General features: G+C 37.1%; 1 protein-coding gene across 5 annotated transcripts in view; it reads right to left on the bottom strand.

Moving 5' to 3' along the window:
• Positions 1 to 21232, bottom strand: part of EML4 (EMAP like 4) — a 159224-nt gene that overhangs the window by 15759 nt on the left and 122233 nt on the right. For all 5 annotated transcript variants that reach the window (XM_045979110.1, XM_045979105.1, XM_045979106.1 and 2 more), the window contains 6 exons: positions 18379 to 18530; positions 16420 to 16545; positions 16203 to 16334; positions 15424 to 15491; positions 1896 to 1984; positions 131 to 228 (listed from right to left, as the gene is read on the bottom strand). In XM_045979110.1, coding sequence (XP_045835066.1) covers positions 131 to 228; positions 1896 to 1984; positions 15424 to 15491; positions 16203 to 16334; positions 16420 to 16545; positions 18379 to 18530 — 665 coding nt within the window. The remainder of the gene's footprint in view (positions 1 to 130; positions 229 to 1895; positions 1985 to 15423; positions 15492 to 16202; positions 16335 to 16419; positions 16546 to 18378; positions 18531 to 21232) is intronic.

Genomic DNA, 21232 nt, shown 5'->3' with positions numbered 1-21232 from the left:
AAGAGATTAAAGTTTAAAGCCGTTAAGGATAGTAAAACAATGGATACATCAATGTAAAAATCTAACTTCTTATCACAAGTAAAATTTTCCAACAATTTTACAGCTTAATTTATTTTACTTCAATACTTACAGTGCACTTTCCATGTCTGCTATATTTTCTTCCATTTTCTGAGACTACATAGAGGTAAATAAAGTTGTCATGAGATCCTACAGCCAGGAGGGTGCCATCTAGAATGAGACAGGAAAAAATGTTAACTAAAGAAATGTATTGAGCTGCTATTTTATTGGACCTGTACTAAATGAATCATATTTTACAAACGTTAAATCTCACCAATTTAACTGTTATTTTGCTTTTTTTTTTGAGGCAAACCAAAAAAGACTTACTTTTTAAAGATTTCTTAACATATAATGTATTATGTGTTTCAGGGGTACAGGTCTGTGATTCATTAGTCTTACACAATTCACAGCACTCACCATAGCACATGCCCTCCCCAGTGTCCATCTCCCAGCCACCCTATCCCTCCCACTCTCCTCTCCTCCAGTATGTTTCCTGAGATTAAGAGTCTCTTATGGTTTGTCTCCCTCTCTGGTTTCGTCTTGTTTCATTTTTCCCTTCCTTCCCCTATGATCCTCTGTCTTGTTTCTCAAATTCCTTGTATCAGTGAGATCATATGATATTTGTCTTTTCTTATTTGGTATTTGATGAATGAATCCTTCCATCACTAAGCACACTTGAAAAACATGGCTATCTCGTCCAGTCATTTCTTGGAGATACTCAAAGGTTGTGGACTCCGGGGTCATCTCCTCCTAGTTAGTTACACACTGGCTCCAGGAAAGTTAAAGAGCTCTTATGGGTCTAAGTACATAGCATTCATGGAGCTGAGTGTTCAACTGCTCATTTCAGCTGAGCACACATGACTCTCCAACTTGGGAAGGGACTATGTTCTCTTCTTTTATGGTCTCTTCTATTGTTCTTTCCAAAGAACAGACGGTCAATAAAGTCCAACTGATCTTTGGATTTTAATTGCTACGTTTGTAGCAATTTGCTAGGACAGCACTAAAAAAGCCAAGCCAAACAGAAAACCTTTTCTGCTTTAAGATAACTTGTCAGGCTTATAGCCTGAGCAAATATTCTTTCTTCCATGTTTAACTCAGAGAACAATATTCTGCACTTCCTTTTAAACAACTTAGAAGCAATCAAAAAGAGCCTCTGAATCCCACACTGATCTAAGGACTGGAATATATTTTCAAATATAAGCAAATGTCACTCACACTAACTCCATGAAAGAATAACATGAATGGAAACCATATTAATAACAGGAAAAGGGAATGGGAATATTATGGAAACATAATTAACATACTGAATAAAGTATAAAGAATTATTCAAACAAGGCTAAATGAATTTATCAAATTCTTAAGAGTTGTTGAGTATTTTACCTAAATAACAAAATTATGACTATGTAGCCAGTAATACAACTAGATTTTAAAGAACTTGAACAACCTCTAATAGTGTATATTTTGAATATTACTACAATTTATATCTTCTTACATACAAAAAAGATTGCTAAATAGATGTAACATTCAGCCTAATACCTATTAAAAATCCCAAGTATGTATCATTCCCCCAAAATGGGATTTGACTGTATTCTGCTTTCAACTGCAAATGCAGTTGTAACAGTTCATTCTAAATTTGCTTGATGATTTAGAATGTTGTTTAACTTTAGAAGATCTTTTGCAGTTTCCTGCAACAGAATTTAATCTGATGTTGGGGAAAACATATTCAATAGTTAACAAGTTTAGAGAGTAAAGAAAAAAGTAGTCAGTTTTAGTGGAAGTGAAAATATGCACTGACAGAGAAATGCTTTGAGTGCCAGGATGGGGGTAAATCCGCCTACCTACTGAGTAGCGCACCACAGAGAGCTGTTCATTCCCATCTGTGTGGATAGAAACTAGATCTCTGGTTTCTGCATCTAGAACAAACCACCTGTTAAGAAGTAAAAATAAAAATTTTCTTCAGATATTAGCACTTAAAGAAAAAAAAAGATTGCTGACTTTTTCTCCCTTTTAAAAAATTTCAATGAATTTTAATAATGCCTTTAAATATCACGTTTCCATCATCCACTGAAGGATAAATTTTGCAAAATGTTGCTAAATACAATGTATATCTATGGACCTAGGCACATTCTCATTTCTATTTAGGTAATCACTCAATGTCAACTGGGTCTCTTTGCTAGGTAGCATCTAAACAGAAAGTTAAGATGACAGGATCAGTGTTTTTGAAGACTAAACCAGAGATGGGGAAAAAGAAATGAGGCAATTGAAACAAAGGACAATTAAGAGCCAATTTCACTGATAGTGACCATATACAATAGAGAAGGTCATAAAAGGGAAATGAACAATAGAAGACACAGAAAAACGTTTAGTAAGGATGTAGGATAGGTTGAGCTGAACACTGAGGGAACAGGCGGTTCAGTAGCAGGAGGAGGGACAGCTGCACAGCTATGGAGATGGGAAGGAGAACAGACAGTATGAAGGTCAGAGGGGAAAAGCAGAGGGCTTTTTATTTAGTGTGATTTCAAAGGAACCAGCAGGGGGCGCTCTGCCTCTCCAATACCTCCACATGTACACACTGCTCTGAATTCTTTCCAAGATCGTTTCTTGTTCACATTTACGGGAAAGGTCAAAATGTGAACAGCCTTTTGAGAGGTAAAATAATGGTTAAATTTACATAATAAATGACTTATCCATTTTTTTTTTTTTTTTTTTTTTTTGACAGAGAGAAATCACAACTAGGCAGAGAGGCAGGCAGAGAGGAGGAAGCAGGCTCCCTGCTGAGCAGAGAGCCCGATGTGGGGCTCGATCCCAGGACCCTGGGATCATGACCGGAGCCAAAGGCAGAGGCTTTAACCCACTGAGCCACCCAGGCGCCCCTTATCCAATCTTTTTAATAAGAGCACTTGAAGAAGTGCCTGGGTGGTGCAGTTGGTTAAGCCTTGGACTCCTGGTTTCGGCTCAGGTCCTGATCTCAGGGTTAAGAGATGGAGCCCCCGCATTGGGTTCCCTGCTCAGTGTGGAGTTTGCTTAACATTCTCTCCCTTTGCCCACTGCCCCTCACCCCGCCATGCTCATTTGCTCTAAAATAAATAAATCCTTTTTTCTTGTAAAGGGCACTTGAAGAGAAGGATGGTGCTTCAGAAAAAGCATGGCAAAATATGAGGTATAAAGCAAAGAATGGCAACTGAAGATAACTAGAGACTGGATAAGTGAGAGGAAGGCAGGTTATAAAGAGCATATATATCGCTGCTTAGAGGACTTTAGAGTTAGGCATGGCCTAGCTCGGATCAGTCACTATAAATAAGTATTTGGAGAATGAATAAACAAATACAAGGTAAGTCTTGAACATGACAAAAGCCAAGTTTTAGGAAGAATTATTATTTTTAAAAGATTTTATTTATTTCACAGAGAGAGACACAGCGAGAGAGGGAACAGAAGCCAAGGGAGATGGAGAGGGAGAAGGAGGCTCCCCACTGAGCAGGGAGCCCGATGCAGGGCTTGATCCCAGGACCCTGGGATCATGACCTGAGTCGAAGGCAGATGCTTAACGACTGAACCACCCAGGCACCCTCAGGAAGAATTGTCTAATGTGATGAGAACAGGACAAGACTAGCAAGTTTTGTTTTTAAGATGGGAAAAAATCAACCACTAAAATAAGTCAATGAAGAAATCATAATGACAGTTCCTTATAATTTTGAAGCTTTAAAACTAATACCTGGAAAGAGACCATTTCCCCTTCAGATTAAAAGAAATATTATTTAGGAGAGAGAAAAGGGCACGCAAGAATTTAAAAAGTTTAGTGATGTCGCTTAACATGCCTGAGTGCATGCAAGGTAGAAGATGAAAGACTAAAAGATGCTGACTCTTACTACCTAGCAGTGAAATCCCTCTCTAGTTAAAAATATTCATGAATGAATTTTAGTAACTTGTGAGCTATGGATTGAAACTTCTAGGTGGCTAGCCTAATTCATAAATTCTGTGTTCTATGTTGGTAAGAGAAAGGGCTTCTATGTGAATACCTGAGTTAAGGCCAACAACAGCAGGAAGCTGGCACTCTGAAGCTCAGTGCTGCATGTTTAGCGATCATTTCCATTTCACAAGGTGTGTTACTTTACTACAACTGGATAGTACCCATAGATTATACATTTCTTCTGAGAATGTAATTTATTAATCAATTTTTATGGCTAACATTGTTAAACTCCTCTGAGGGAAGAAATACCAAAGCTGATACCAAATGAACTGCCTTTTCAGAATAAGGGTACAAGAGAATCCAACCCAGAATGATCAGACAGACCTAAAGAACAACGAGATATAGTGCCACTCTGTAGGTATCAGATGTCAAGTTTTTAATGAATTTATGGAAACTTTATTATCTTAGGCATTTGAAAAATTACCATTTTTTATCAGGAGAGCCCCAACTACTGTTCCCCCGACCCCAAACTACTGTTTTAAGACTGTTTCCAAGTCAATTTAATCTTCCTAGGAAAATGACAAATACTTTTCTCTTTTTGGAAATTCCCTTAAAAAGTCGTAAACAAAACAAAACCCACAACAAACTCTAGAATGTCTGTTGGTGTAATATGTAGAAACCTAAGACTCTGAATTGTTGACTGATAATAAATGGTAGCTATTAAAAAAAAAAAACCCTTTAAAAAACAAACCTGCCTACTTTTTCTAGTTCTTTAATTATATATCAGAGGTTAATCCTATTTTAATCAAGAATTTTTAGTAAGGCGAACCATAAGAGACTATGGACTCTGAAAAACAACCTGAGGGTTATGAAGGGTCAGGGGTGGGAGGTTGGGGGAACAGGTGGTGGGTAATGGGGAGGGCACGTTTTGCATGGAGCACTGGGTGTTGTGCAAAAAGAATGAATACTGTTACGCTGAAAAAATAAATAAAATGGAAAAAAAAAAAGAATTTTTAGTAATAATTCAATAACTTTGTTATAAGAAGTACCTAACTTCCATAGGGACTCCAGCAATAATTCTGAAGTTTCCACTTTTTCCATTGCAAGAATTAAGTTCTAGCTTCAGAAAAGACTTTTGGGCTCAGGACCACTGTCGCTAACAAATGCCTGGAGAAGACAACAAATCCTCTAGCAAAGGGAATTTTCGAGAAATAAGTATTTAAGTTTCATCATGGTGTTGAAGTATGTTCTTATTTCAGTCCAGAGTATATATATTGGAATCAAGCTTCTGCTTTAAGATAATCTGGATCATTATCAGGCCTAAAGGACCTAAGGCCTATAGGCCTAAAGGACCTAATGCATCCTTCTAAATGTAACTGCTCAGTAACACAGAGGGGAAATGTTTGGTGATATATTTAAATGACTCTGACTTGTGGGTCAAGTACCAAAGCCTAGTACTATCATTTCTCTTGACTTTCTAAAAAGATACTATATTGGTTTCTTTGGTCACAAGAAAAGAATCAAGATTTTAGAAATGGAAAGTATGATATTTTAAAGTCCCTAAGTGAATATATAGACTTTTATAATGAGTTAAAAAATAGTCATCATAATATAAAGTGTGTCCTCTGGGTGGCTGGTTTGTAACCCCCCCACCACCTGCCCTGTGCCATTCCCCACTTCCTTATGATCTTCTACTTATAAGAACAGGAATAATTTATATCAGAAAAATGTAAAGTCAAAACAGGGGAAAGAGAAGCCTAATAAGCCCCTCTTATTTTACAAATAAAAACAACAAAATGCTCTGATTCCAAAATATCTGACCAGTCATCAACCACGTCGTTAGTTCAGAGAGCTTCTGGCCCTTGTGCTTTTCACTAGTATCACACAAGGGAAGGGTATGATTCCATAGAAAGTACTCTTCCTAGCTCTTTGAGATACATTAACATTTAGGGATCCAAAGAGAAAAAAGGAGTTAGCCAAGGAGGTAGAAGAATTTATAATCTAACTGGGGAGAAGGAGTGAGCTCATAAAGTGGTAAACAGATCAAAGTATGAATTATACAAGTTATAAGGATTATGAAGTCTCAGAGCAGGGAGTAATCACAGAGGAGATGGGTGGTCTAGGATTTCGTCACATCAAATGTGGTAAGAAATAAAACAGGTAGTGAGCAGTAGACAAGAAACTACAAAAAGCGTTGGCATATATATGAAGGATAGCGACTTGACCATTCTAGCTGGAGTGGTGAGGGAAAGATTTTTAATGAGCTTTTAAAGGCCAGGCTAACAAGTCTGGATTCCACTGTTTAGGTATCAAGAAGAATTTAGTAATGTGCTAATCCAGTTAGCTCACAGCTTCCCACATTTGCTCAATCTATTCCTCCTGCTTATTATGAACTCCTGACTCTTCACTGCTTCTTTAAGATCCAAGAACTTCAAGGCAGGACCAATCCCTCCCCTGTGAAGCATTCTCTGACCTCACACTCACTGTAATTACCTCACACTCACTGTAATTTTTCTGTTGATCTTTAAGCATTAGTGTCTGTTCATTCAAGTACTATTACACTATAATAGGATATGTTCTTTACCCTTTATGTAGTACCTAATTAGGTTACAATCTACTTAGGGTTGGGACCAAGTCTCATATTTCTTTGTGCTACCCACTGCATCTAGTTCAGAGCTTTACAAGTTGCTGGAACTCAATCAGCATCTGAAGAGTGACTCAGAACTGGACTTATAACAAGATAGAACTCAGGGAGATTCATGCTGATGGAGTTCAAAGACATTGTGCACAATGGGAAATGAACTCAGAAGTACCCATGGGCCAAGTTAACACCGAATTAGAGAGAAAAAGCTATTCTTTTCTAATTAGAAGCTTTCTCTTCTAATTATGTCAAAGAAAAGTCTTAGCTAACGCTAATATGTCTTTGATTACTGCCTCTTTTGAACAGCAGGAGCATTTCTTAGACTCAGAATTTGAGAGTCAATAGTTCTTTAGCTACACTATTGGCTTGCTTAAGTGACAGTCACCCTCAAAATTGTGGATTTGAGCCTTATCACTTAACTCTCTCCAGGTCTAGGATTTTGTGATTTCATGTCAACAACTAAATTCTTTACTTACTCACCAGGCTCACTTCCCCAGCCTGCTTCCTTGTCAAAGCTGTCACCATTTCTGCAGACCAGAAACTTTGGGATCTTTTTTGAAGTCACCTCTCTCAGTCTGTCCACTCCCCTTTCTATCCATATATATATTATATATAGTATGTTCCATATACTGACTCGATTTTATGGATTTCTTTCTTTGAAACAATTTCCAACATTAATCCTGCTTTTTATTCTCCTTATCATCACTTCCAGCCCACTGATTTCTCTAATTTCAGGTGTCTAACCTCCATTTACCAGCCTATAAAATGGCAACTCTGTTGGCTTGGAAACAGAACTGGGTCCAAACAAGACCAGAGTAAAGTTCTGTGTAAGGTGCTTGGATAATTCTGAGATGATATAGACCTGGTATCCTGATGGGATGGTAAATATGTCTGTGGTTCCTCCGAGGTCTGGGGGTGCTATATAGATTAAGTGCCTTTAGGGAAACTGGTTTCAAGAAATTTGAAGGGGAAGGATGATCAATTGGGGTTTTGGAAAAATCAAGCAGAATGTATTTTTAACAATTCAGAGATTATAAATTTTCAAATTCATAGCAGTTCAGGTTTACACATATTCTTTATGAAAAACTTCAAATCCCACCAAGAAGCCCAAATTTTAAAAAACAAGATGATGTGGTAAATATACAATGGAATATTAATCTGCCATAAAAAAGAATGAGATCTTGCTATTTGCAACAACATGGATGGACCTAGAGGACATAATGCTAAGTGAAATAAGTCAATCAGAGAAAGACAAATACCATGAGTTCACTCATGGAGAATTTAAAAAACAAAGAAAAAAAACCACAAACAAACAGACTCTTAAATACAGAGGACTGGTGGTTTCCAGAGGGGTGGGGTGAAAAGGATAAAGAGGATGAAGAGTACAGTTTTCTTGATGAGCACCAAGTAATATACAGAATTACTGAATCATTGTGTTGTACACATAAAAAACTGATAATACTGTATGTTAATTGTATTTCAATTAAAAAAAAAGAGAATGTTATATTTGAAAATCACATGTGAGGTATGGTGCCTAAGTGTAATTTATTAATTAAATGGTTTACAGTTACTGGTTTGTTAGATCTAAGATTTTGGTAACTAATGATTAACAATACTAGTACATATTAACTTTTATCCATTTATATGCTTATTACCTGATTCCAACACCAGGCAAAGGCATCATATGAAAATTACAGACCAATATCCTTTATGAATATAGATGCAAAAATCATTTTTTAAAGGATTTTATTTTTATTATTTATTTGACAGAGACACAGAGAGAGAGGGAACACAAGCAGGGGGAGTGGGAGAGGGAGAAGTAGGCTTCCTGAAGAGCAGGGAGCCCGATGTGGGGCTCGATCCCAGGATCCTGACCTGAGCCGAAGGCAGACAACGACTGAGCCACTGGAGGCCCAGGGGTGCAAAAATCTTCAACAAAATATGAACAAACTGAATTTGGCAACATATAAAACATATATACCACGACCAAGTAGGATTTACCTCAAGAACACAAGGTTAACATCTTAAAAACAACACACTATTCTGTATTAATAAAGGACAAAACATGTTGTCTCAATAGACCAAAAAAGGATTGGATTTGACAAAATCTAAAACCCTTTCAAGATTAAAAATTCTGAACAAACTCAGAAGGAAAATTCTTCAACATAAGCAGCATCTATGAAAAACCTACAAATAACATTATACTTAGTAGTGAAAGGCTTTCCTTCTAAGATAGAAAACAAGATAAGGATGACCACTCTTGCCACTATTAACTACTGTACTGGGTGTTCTTCTACTTAGACAAGAAAAAAAAATCATTCCGATTGGAAAGAAAACAATTTGTAGATTACACAGTCTTCCTGCCTACAGAAAATCCTAAGGAGTCCACTAAAAAACTATTAGGAGAAATGAGATTAGCAAAGTTGCAGGATACAAGATCAGAGGAGCAGCAGTTCTATTTATATACACCAACAATAAATATTCTGAAAATGAAACTGTTTTCTCAATTTCATTTAAAATGGTATCAGGAGAATGAAATACTTAGGTACAAATTTAACAGATGTGAAAATTTGTATCCTTTTTAAAAAGTAAAAAACAGCTTGAAAAGGAAAGCTGGAGGCGTCACAATTCCCGACTTCAAATTAAATTACAAAGTAGTAGTGATCAAAACGGTATGGTACTGGCACAAAATCAGACATACAGATTAATGGGATAGAACAGAAAACTCAGAAATGAACCTACAACACAATGGTCACTTAATCCTTGACAAAGCAGGAAAGGCTATCCAATGGGTAAGTCTCTTCAACAAATGGTGAGAAACCTGGACAGCTGCATGCAGAAGAAAGAAACTGGACCACTTTCTTACTCCAAACACAAAAATTAATTCAAAATGGGTTGAAGACCGAAATATTAGACCTGAAATCATAAAAATCCTAGAGAACACGGGCAGTAACCTCTGACATAAGCCATAGCAATTTCTTTCTAGATGTGTCTCCTGAGGCCAAGAGAAACAAAAGCAAAAATAAACTAGTGGGACTTCATAAAAATAAAAAGCTTCTGCACAGCAAAGGAAACAATCAACAAAACTAAAAGACAGCCTTTGAAATGGAGAAGATACCTGCAAATGACATATCTGATAAAAAAAAATGAATAATCCACTTAAAAAATGGGTATAAATTTTTCCAAAGACTGACATTATATATGGTCAACAGATGCATGAAAAGATGCTCAACATCACAGATCATTGGGGAAATACAAAGTAAAACCATAATGAATTATCACTTTATACCTGTCAGATGGCTAAAATCAACAGTGTAAGAACAGGTGGTAAAGTATGGAGAAAGGGAAATTCTTTAAACTGTTACTGGGACTGCAAACTGGGACAGACACTCTGGGAAACGGTATGGAGATTCCTCAAAAATTTAGTAAGAACTATCCTATGATCCAGCAATTTCACTACTAGGTATTTATCCAAAGAATACAAAAATACTAAGTCAAAAGGACACATGCACTCCAATGTTTACAGCAGCATTATCTACAATAGCCAAATTATGGAAACAGCCCAAGTGTCCACTGATTGATGAATGATGGGTAAAGAAGATACGATACACACAGAGAAATATTACTTAGCCATAAAAAAGACGGAAATCTCGTTTTTCAACAACATGGGTGGAGCTAGGGAGTATTATGCTAGGTGAAATATATCAATCAGGTAAGATAAATACCATATGATTTAACTCACATGTCAATTTATTTATTTAAAAAAAAAGATTTTATTTATTTATTTGACAGAGAGAGAGACAGATCACAGGTAGGCAGGGAGGCAGACAGAGAGAGGAGGAGCAGAAAGCCAGATGTGGGGCTCGATCCCAGGACCCTGAGATCATGACCTGAGCCGAAGGCAGAGGCTTTAACCCACTGAGCCACCCAGGCGCCCCTCAATTTATTTTTTTTAAAGATTTTATTTATTTATTTGACAGACAGAGATCACAAGTAGGCAGAGAGGCAGGCAGACAGAGAAGGGGAAGCAGGCTCCCCCGCCGAGCACAGAGCCTGATGCAGGGCTTGATCCCAGGATCATGACCTGAGCCGAAGGCAGAGGCTTTAACCCACTGAGCCACCCAGGCGCCCAGTCACATGTCAATTTAAGAAACAAAACAGGGGCGCCTGGGTGGCTCAGTGGATTAAGCCGCTGCCTTCGGCTCAGGTCAAGATTTCAGGATCCTGGGATCGAGCCCCGCATCGGGTTCTCTGCTCCGCAGGGAGCCTGCTTCCTCCTCTCTCTCTGCCTACTTGTGATCTCTCTCTCTGTCAAATAAATAAATAAAATCTTTAAAAAAAAAAAAAAAGAAAGAAACAAAACAGCAGGGCTCTTGGGTGGCTCAGTCGGTTAAGAGACTGCCTTCATCGCAGGGCATGATCCCACAGTCCCATGATCAAGTCCCATGATCAAGTCCCACGTCTGGCTCCCTGCTCAGTGGAAAGTCTGCTTCTCTCTCTGACCCTCCTGCATCTCATAGTCTCTCTCTCAAATAAATAAATAAATAAGTAAAATCTTTAAAAAATAAAATTCTGACTCTTGATCTCCACTGAGGTTATGATTTTGGGGTTGCGGGATCAGTCCCACGTGGGGAGGTAGCCTGGGATTCTCCCTTTCCTTTGCTCCTCCCCTGGTTCGTGCATGTGAGTGCATGCCACTCTCTCTCTCTCTCTCTCTCTCTCAAGTAAATAAATAAATCTTTAAAAATAAAAGGCAAAACAAATGAACAAAGGGAAAAAAGAGAGAGGGGTCAAACCAATAAACTCTAGAGAACAAACTGCTTTACAAGGGGGAGGTAGATGGGGGATTAATTACGGAGTACACTTGTATTGAGTGCTGGGTGTTGTACGGAAGTGCTGAATCACTGAACTATAAGCCTGAAACAATTATTACACTGTATGTTAACTAACTGGAACTTAAATAAAAATGTAAAAACTAGAAACATTTTTGAAAGAAACTGAAGATGTAAATAAACGGAAAAAACATTTCCTGTTCATAAATTGAAAGACTTAATACCGTTAAGATACTGACATTCCCCAAATTGATTTAACTTAAAAAAAAAAAAAATCCCTATCAAAATGCCAGCTGGCTTCTTCGTAGAAACTGCCAAAATTAATCTTTAAACTCATGTGGAAATTCAAAGGATCCCGGATATTCAAAACAACCTCAAAAAGAGCAAAGTTGGAGTTTGGAGGACTCACATTTCCCAATTTCAAAATTTACCACAAAGCTACAATAATCAAGGTTGTGATACTGTGCAAATCATATCTGATAAGGTACGACATCCAGAATCCATGAAGAATCCTTACAACTCAACAATAAAAAGACAAACCAGTTCAAAGATGGGCACAGGATAGAACAGACATTTCCTAAAAAGGCTATCCAAGTGGCCAATAAGTACATAAAAAGATAACATCATTCACCATCAAAGAAATGCAAGTCAAAACCACAATGAAAAAGCATTTCACACCCACTAGGATGGCTTTACTCAAAATACAGACAATGACAAGAGTTGGTGAGCATGTGAGGGAGTTGGATCCCTTATACTTTGCTGTGGAATTGTAAAATGTAGCTATTGTGGAAAACAATTTGATTATCCAGAGATCAGCAAGTCTTTTCCTTGGTATATGCTCAAGAAGAGTTGAAAACATGTCCACGCAAAAACTTGTATATGAATGTTAGGCCAAAGAAGTTAGTCACAGAAGATTACTTATTATAAGAGTCTATTTATATGAAATTTCTAGAATAGGCAAATCTACAGAAACAGAAAGACCAGTTGCCCAGGGTTTGGGAAAATGGGTGAGGGTAATGAAGAGTGACTACCAATGCGTAGAGAGTTTTTTGTGTGTGTTAATGAAAATATTCTGAAATTAGCTTGTGATAAAGCTTGTGAACTTACTAAAAACTACTTAATTGTATACTTTAAATGAGTAATTTCTGGTATATATCTCAATAAAGCTGTTAAAAAGAATCCTTTATTATGTGAGGATTAGCATGTTAAGAAAGAACTACATCCACTTAGGGCTGTATGTTTTTTTCCCTTAGAAATTATAGTAGTAATACATTATTTTAAATGACAATTTTATTTATCACTGTGATAATTTATACTTGTGCTTACTTCTTGATTCCAAGAAATACATTTCTAGATTTGGACATGAAAAGATCCTTAAGCATTTTGCTAGTCACCTTTTCTGGATCATGCACAATTTGGACATGTGTTGCACTATACTTAAAAAAAAAAATTTCCTTGTCCTAAGTGTGACTTTTTTTTACAATGAGGCGTCAATGATAATATATCTGAATGGCTACACTGAGGAATTTTCAGTTTCAGACACTACAAGCCAGGTATTCACAAACCCATGTAAAAAATAAAAATAAATGAGAAAGTTCTCCAAGAATCAATAGAATCTAACCAGATGCGAAACCAAAGACAGGAGTAATGGATAGAATGAACATGGATAACTACACCTCCCCTCCCCCAGGTTCTAAATAATGTCCATCACCTTTTATTTAGTTATCACATCACTCTCACTTATAAGGTGTTTCCTACTCACAACTCCAAGAGGAAACGACTGGCTTTAAGTCATGTTAACTGAGTGAGTGACATTTCATTCTAAGTTTGTTCATTATGATTTTGCAGCTACATAAATTTTAGAAAGTAACTTCACTAAATTTAAATCAGGCTAGTTTCTCCTTAAAAATTAAGGCTCTGTATGTATTGTGCACACGTGTTTGCATGAGCAAGCAAACACACACACACACACACTCCAGCTTCATTGAATGAAGTGGTGTGTCTTAATGATTCAAATCCCTCTAGCCCTTGCACTCTATTCAGTGTTTAATTCCTTTGTATATACAGTAAATGTTTCTAAAGTATGTCAGCAGTGATTTAACCTTCAAAGGTAAACTTTCCTTACAATATTTCTAAGTAATGCTACCAACACCACAAGCACATGTCAAAGACTATTAATGGAGTAGTGGAAAGTGATCAGCTTTGGACCCATATAGAACCTGAGTTCAAATCCTAGCTCGATCACAAGTGGTAAGCTCTATGGGTCTTGGTTTTCTGTCTGTGCAATGGAGAGACCAATGAATATTTTGTTGCACTCTTGTGAAAGTTTAAAGAAATACATAAAAATAAATAATAAGATATATAAATAAAAATATATAATAAATACATATTTATAAATATATATATAAAGAAAGAAATAAAAATAATTAGTCTTGACCTCAGTATTTGTGGTATTTGTTCATCTACCCAAAACAGACTAAAGTGAACTCACTTGTGGCTTTCTGGAAACAAGTTTAATACTTTAGTTCAGGTTGCTTTTAATGTGCTTAACACTTTTTTGTAAAATAGAAAATAGCTCCCTTCAAATCCTACAAAGTGACCTGACATACACCAAGTTGAAGTAATAATCTAATAACAACATGCATTTTGGAGAAATCTGAGATAGTAACACTGTCAATATTTGCAAGTTTTCACCAATTACTCTCCCTCCCTAGCAGTCTAATTCTAAAATTCAGTTCTTTCAGATTCAACCAAATAGCATCCATGTTTCAAAGTTTATCACTAGAGACCTGTTTTTTCATCATTTTTTTAAAAAAGTATGCTCCACACCCAATGTGGAGTCCAACACAGGGCTGGAACTCAACCCTGAGATCAAGAGCTGAGCTGAGATCAAGAGTCGGATGCTTAACTGACTGAGACCCCAGGCATCCCTTCATGATTCTAGATTTTGTAGTGCTATATAGAAGGAATTTGAGTGTTTCGATTTTCTAGAGGAGTTCACTTGTATCCAACAACCAAAAGGAAATACTTGCTATTAAAAAACTCCTAATGACTAAATTTAGATTTAAATGAACTGATTTGAAATATCTGTCATATAAACAAAAGCGTTTCTATTGTGTTCACAATAGTTTCACATCAGAAATCAGCATTCCACATTTTCTACAGGTTTAACTTTTGGAAATTTACTTCATATTTTCCTTCTGCCTCTTTAATAAATTATTTATGGATGAAGCCTACTTCCTAGAAGAGGCAATAAAAAGAACTCTATTAAAAATACATAGATAATAAATATGTGTTACTTAATAACCTTAGAAAGGTACTGTATAAGGTCTGTAAAGACAAGTAATTAGTGACAATTTCAGGAAATACACCTTTATAACCTATCTGTGTAACATTAAAAAAAAAAGACAGGATGACAAAAGCTAAAGAACAAATGATTTATAAAAGCTCGACTGGGTTATTTCAGTTTCAGTTCCCTTCCCTAAAAGAAAAGGAGGAGAGAAACTTTCTGACACCATAGAAAATTCTACAAAGGAGGGTCAAGTTGGCCGAACTATCACCTTTTGAATGAAGCCTATCCTAACCACTCTTATCTTCTGCAACTGCACCCCCTCCCAAACCCTCTGGCTCAGTGTCCCATCCCCACCACCCTCATGGCTTTAAACATTTTCTAACTTAGTTATAATATTTATTTGTTATCCTGTTTCCACCCACACACTAAAAATGTGGGCTCCCCAAGGGCAGGGATTTTTGTTCTGCACGCTGATGTAGCCTGAATGCCCACAGTAGGGTCTAACAAATGGCAGGTGCTCAAGAAATAATTACTGAACAAATGAATGAGGCTACATAACAGATGAGAGCAACAAGCATATTCGTGTGCCACTTAAAAAGATTAGTCCTCTAGATCAGACTGAGAACATTCTTGAATAGATTAAACATCCCACCACTTCAGATTACTCAGCTCACATTTCCCTTCAAGACCCTACCTGCCTGAGTGCGTTCCTATGGCCACCACTGTGCCACTTGGATGAAAATCTGCACAGTGTCCTGGTTCCTAGAAGAGAGACAGACAGCTGTTGGGGAGTACATGTGAAAGTCTCCCTAGATCTATGGGAATAGTGGCAAAAACATTTGAAAATAATTGGTTTCATATAAACATGGAATTCCGATCAACTTTCTTGTAGCCAATGAAAAATACCACATTGATATGAGAGGAAAAAGAATTTCAGAGCAGGAAGGGGTATGTTGGCAAAGTGGCGAGGGAAAAGGACAGCCAGCTTGTGGCTAGGCAGTGGAACAATAAGGATAATAACAACAAACATGTATACAGTTCTTTAGTCTGCAAAGAACGTGTATACACCTTTGGGCTAGAAAAGGCTGATGTCTGGGTTGGGTAGGGAGAAAATACAGTAAGAGATCAACTCCAAAAGAAGATAGTAGAGTCTGTTAGTGAGCAGCGCTTACTGAATCCAACTGCAACACCACCAGAGGCCCAAATATTTCTGTAACAATTAATCCTCCACAAATATGTCAAATCTTTTTTTTTTCCTACTGAAACAGAAAAATTGAGCTTTTGCCCTAATTTGCTTCTTTAAAGCGGATACATGTACACTTTGTGACTAAACATTCTCCCCTTACCTCATCCCCTTTACTAAACTACACACTTGGTTTTAACCAATGCTGAGTCCTTTTTCCTTTGCTGCTCCCAGCTGCCAGTTTAGGGAGTTTTCGTGGGGAGATTATGATCACATTTTGCTTTACTCACATCTACAAGCCTGGTCCATTCTAGCCTGTGTTCCACTGAGTTCCACATGCACACCTGTCTGTCCTGAGCACATGTCAAGAGCAAATCTTTGAAGGGATGTGTGGCAAGACCCCAAAGTTCATCTGTATGACCCTGAAAATGAAACAGACCCATTGTTATAAGAAACAGAGGGCATCATAAAAAATATTCAGTTAATGGTTAAAATCATACATCTTACCTGTACTTCTATTTGGAAGCCATCATTAAATGTTCCCCGCAAAATGAAATTTCGTGATGTGCCTACCAAAAATTGATCTGCCTTTCCTTCCGCTACAGCTCTGATTGTTCCATAATGATCAGGAACCTAAAAAATAAATTTATAAAGTCACCCTACACATAACAACATGTATTAATTACTACCTAAAGGCTGCATTTATAGCTGTAAGCAACTATGGGATAATAAATGACAGAACTCTAAATCTGAAAGTCACATGGTAATATTATACCAGGAAGTTTATTTACTCAATTACATTTTATTACACAGAAGTTATAGTGCATTATCAACATTCTTTGCTTTAGTCAATTTAATTTATATTTTATATGATTTCAAGAGTTCAGTTAGGTGTAGGGGAAAAAGTTCTATTAGACCACATAAAAATGTGGTCTGGTTTTATTTACTGGTTGTTATTTGGGTTACATCATATAGCTGAAGACAAATTTATCTATAATATGGGGAAATAATTATATATACCCTACCTATTCTTGATTGTTGTAAGGATAAAAATGTAAGAATAACACAAGGGAGATTTGTTAACTAAAAGGCAATATATTGCAAAGCGTTATAACTATCTTTCATAGGACTCCTTGGGAGATCAATCTCATTTAATGCACTACACGGTATACTCTCAGTGAATAGTGTATTAATAAGCTAATAAGCCCAAGCAATGACTCTGAAATAATGCAATTCTTCTTTATGAAGGAGGACCCAAAGTGACTTCTCAAAGCACAAATAATTAAATTCCAAAGGCAATCCAAACTGATGTTAGAAATGGCAAAAGGGATGAACAGATGGTGCATCTTTTGATTACAAAGGATATAAAAGTTATCTATGAAAAAAAGAAATAGTAAAGGAAGTGGAATTTTCATTATGAACCTAAGGTTGTGATAAAGTGACTCTTTCAACTTCTTGTCTGTCTTCTTGGAAATAAAACCCAGGAGCAGTATACTATTGGGACCCTCTTTTTAAAGAAAAGATTTTGTCTGGAAAACACATTATGTGTTGAAAACAGCATAATTTCAAAATTTAAGTCACCAAACCAAAAAAAAAAAAAAAAAAAAGAAGCAATACTAAACTCTGTGAAATTTGCCCTTGCTTTGAGAATCAAAGACCTTTAGAATGCTATTATTAACCACTTCACTTCCAGAGAACTCAATGCAAGCAGCAAACTTCCCCTGAGTGCAGAATACTTGTCAGGTGTTGTGCATACACTTGGTGCAGGATATGAAGCAGACATATACACAGAGAGTGATTATCATTAAGCCCACTGTTTAAAAGATTATTTTCAAGTTTTAAAATCAAACTGGTTATTTTTATACCTTAGAGGTGGATACTGTATCTGATGAATGTTTGCTGAATTTTAAGTCTGCATGATTATATTTTTGGATAAGTAAAAGATAGTCTCAGAAATAAACAAAAACTACTTAGTCTGCCCAATATATATAACATATATATGTATATTTACTCTTTCCAATTATTTTGTTTAATAAAATGGTCCTTTTTCCTTTCTTTTTCTTTTTATGAGAGAATGAAATGATAAAAATGTGCACCAGTTAGGAAAAGAATAAATGAAACAAGATGGGATCGGGAGGGAGACAAACCATAAGAGACTCTTATCTCACAAAACAAACTGAGGGTGGTGGGGGGAGAGGAGTAGGGAGAGGGTGGTGGGGTTATGGACATTGGGGAGGGCGTGTGCTATGGTGAGTGCTGTGCAGTGTGTAAACCTGGCGATTCACAGACCTATACCCCTGGGGCTAATAATACATTATCTGTTTATTAAAAAATTCAAAAAAATTTTGAGAAAAAAGAAAGTGTGCACCAGTTTCCCAGGAAAGTGTGTTAAGTTATTATGGGACGAAGACAAGCACTTAGAAAACTTAATATTTTAAAATTTTTATGTTTCATTTTCATCCTTACCTCTATTTCTCTTTCAGAATTCAGATCATGATCCCACAGAATTATTTTTCTGTCTTTCCCACCTCCAGTTAATAACATCCCATTTCTCATCTGACAAAGTGTAAACACACTGCCATCATGAGCTTTGATTTGTTTGCTGATCTGATAAACACCTAATAAGATGAGAGAAAAAATAAAAACACTAGTGATATTTTCCATCACTTTAGTGTCTTTTTGGAAGAAAACTTTAACTACAGACTGAAGAATCACAAGTTCCTCCTTTTGCATTTATGTCAATATTTAGTTACTCTGAAAACATTTCAAGATAATTCTTACAAAAAGATGTAATTCCACAGACAACAGAGGATACATTAGCTTCAGAACTTACTATCCCTTATAATCATCCTACATGGTCGGTAGGGTAGGTATTACTCTTCTATTTTAGAGCTGAGGACACAAGTCTTCGATGTTCCCTGAAGCTTCCCCAAAAGTTTTCATTTCCTACTGAGGTAACAGCCATAATATTTAACATTTAATAACCACTGCTGGGACACCTGGATGGCTCAGTCAGTTAAGCATCTGCCTTCGGCTCAGGTCATCCCAGGGTCCTGGGATTGATCCCCTAGTCAGGCTCCCTGCTTCTCCCCCTGCTTGTGCTCTATCTCTCTCTGGCAAATAAATAAATAAAATATTAAAAAAAAAAAAAAAACATTGTTCATGTAGAGGCCCTATGCTCTGCCAATGACTGCCCTCTTTACTTGCTAAGAAATGGAGGACTGGGAAAGGTACTGGGGTGGAAATGGGCACTAGTAGCCTAGAGCAGTGGCTTTTGAACAACTAGAGAAGTATTAAAAACTGGTCCGGCTGAACCAATGTGATGGCTGAATGACAGCCCAGGTTTCTTCTATGTCCATAGCACTTTACCCAGGGAGGGACAAGGCAGGTCCATAAAAATATATTTTAAGTAAAGTCCATGTAGACATTAAGAAACAAAACACATACACATGCACACGCACACGCGTGCATACACACACACACGCACAACTGACCACTGAACAATACAGGGGTTAGGTGTACCAACCCCTTGTGCAGTCAAAAACCTGTGTATAGCTTTTGACTCCCCCTAAACTTAACTACTAATAGCCTACTATTGACAGGAAGCCTTACTGATAATAACAATAGTTGATTAACATATTTTGTATGCTGTATGTATTAAATATATATTCTTCCAATAAAGCTAGAGGATAAAATATTATTATTTTTTAGAGATTCTATTTATTTACTTGTCACAGAGAGAGAGAGAAAGCACAAGCAGGAAGAGCAGCAGGCAGAAGGAGAAGCAGACTCTGTGCTAACTAAGGAGCCCTGATGTGGGACTCGATTCCAGGACTCCCAAGATCATGATCTGAGCCAAACGCAGTTCCTCAATGGACTGAGCCACCCAGGCATCCCTAGAGAAAATACTATTAAAATTATAAGAGGGGCACCCAGATAGCTCAGTTGGCTAAGCTTCAGTCTTGGTCCTGGGGTCGAGCCCCACAATAGGCTCCCTGCTTAGCGGGGAGTTCACCTCTCCTCCTTCTGCCACTCCCCCCCATCCCCTGCCCTTGTGCTTTTTCTCTCTCAAATACATAAAATCTTTAAAAAAAAATACATTTACAATACTGTAAAAAATCTGCATATGAGTGGACACATGCAATCCGAACCCATCTTGTTCAAGGGTCAGCTATGTATGTATATATGTGTGTATATTTTATATGTAATCAGATACTCTTTTTTCCTTTATATTATATTATTTATTTAGTAGGCTCCACATCCAACATGGGCTTAGATGCATGACCCCGAGATCAGGTGTTTCATGCTCTGACAGAGGCAGCCAGGCACCCATCAGACCCTCTTTCTTAAGGACGAGGTAAGATTTTAGTACTAAAACTATAACCACTTCATTTCCTGAGAACTCCTTCTTTGGTATTCATGATACCTTACCTCAATGAACCTCTTTATCTGGCTAGTGAGGCTAGAAGAGCAAGAGTAAAAGCTCTTTGGAAGACACCTTGCAGAATCAGTTACTAGGTAAAAATGGGAAGGTAGCACCTTGTTTAAATATGGCCAAAGTGGGGTGCCTGGGTGGCTCAGTCGCTAAGCATCAGCCTTCAGCTCAGGTCACGATCCCAGAGTCCTGGGATTGAGCCCTCCATTGGTCTCCTTGCTTGGCAGGGAAGCCTGCTTCTCCCTCTCCCCCTGCTGTGTTCCCTCTCTCGTTGTCAAATAAATAAATAAATCTTTAAAAAAAAAATGGCCAAAGTAAGTAAATAAGTAGATCTTAAATCACTTGGAATAATAATAAAAAAAAAATTATAGGTTTAAAATTTACTCACTGAGAGAAATGGGTGAAGGGGGTTAAAAGGTACAGACTTCTAGTTATTAGATAAGTAAGTTCTTGGAATTTAATGCAGAGCATGGTGACTACAGTTAACAATTCTGTATTATATATCTGAAAATTAAGCTGCTAAGAGAGTAGGTCTTAAAAGTTCTCATCAAAAGAAAAGTCTGGGGGCTCCTGAGTGGCTCAGTGGGTTAAGCCTCTGCCTTTGGCTCAGGTCATGATCTCAGCGTCCTGGGATCGAGCCCCACATCAGGCTCTCTGTTCAGCGGAGAGCCTGGTTCCCTCTCTCGCAGCCTGCCTCCTGCCTACTTGTGATCTCTGTCAAATAAATAAATAAAATCTTTGGAAAAAAATATCTGTAACTATATGAGGTGATGGATATAAACAAAACTTACTGTGGTCATCATTTTGCAATATAAACATATATCAAATCAAATTATTATGTTATAAACCTTAAGTGTATACAAAAATTATATGCCAGTTTTATCT

Source organism: Meles meles, chromosome 15 (assembly GCF_922984935.1).
Source record: "Meles meles chromosome 15, mMelMel3.1 paternal haplotype, whole genome shotgun sequence".
NCBI classification, from domain to species: domain Eukaryota; kingdom Metazoa; phylum Chordata; class Mammalia; order Carnivora; family Mustelidae; genus Meles; species Meles meles.
This window is presented reverse-complemented; position numbering and strand designations above follow the sequence as displayed.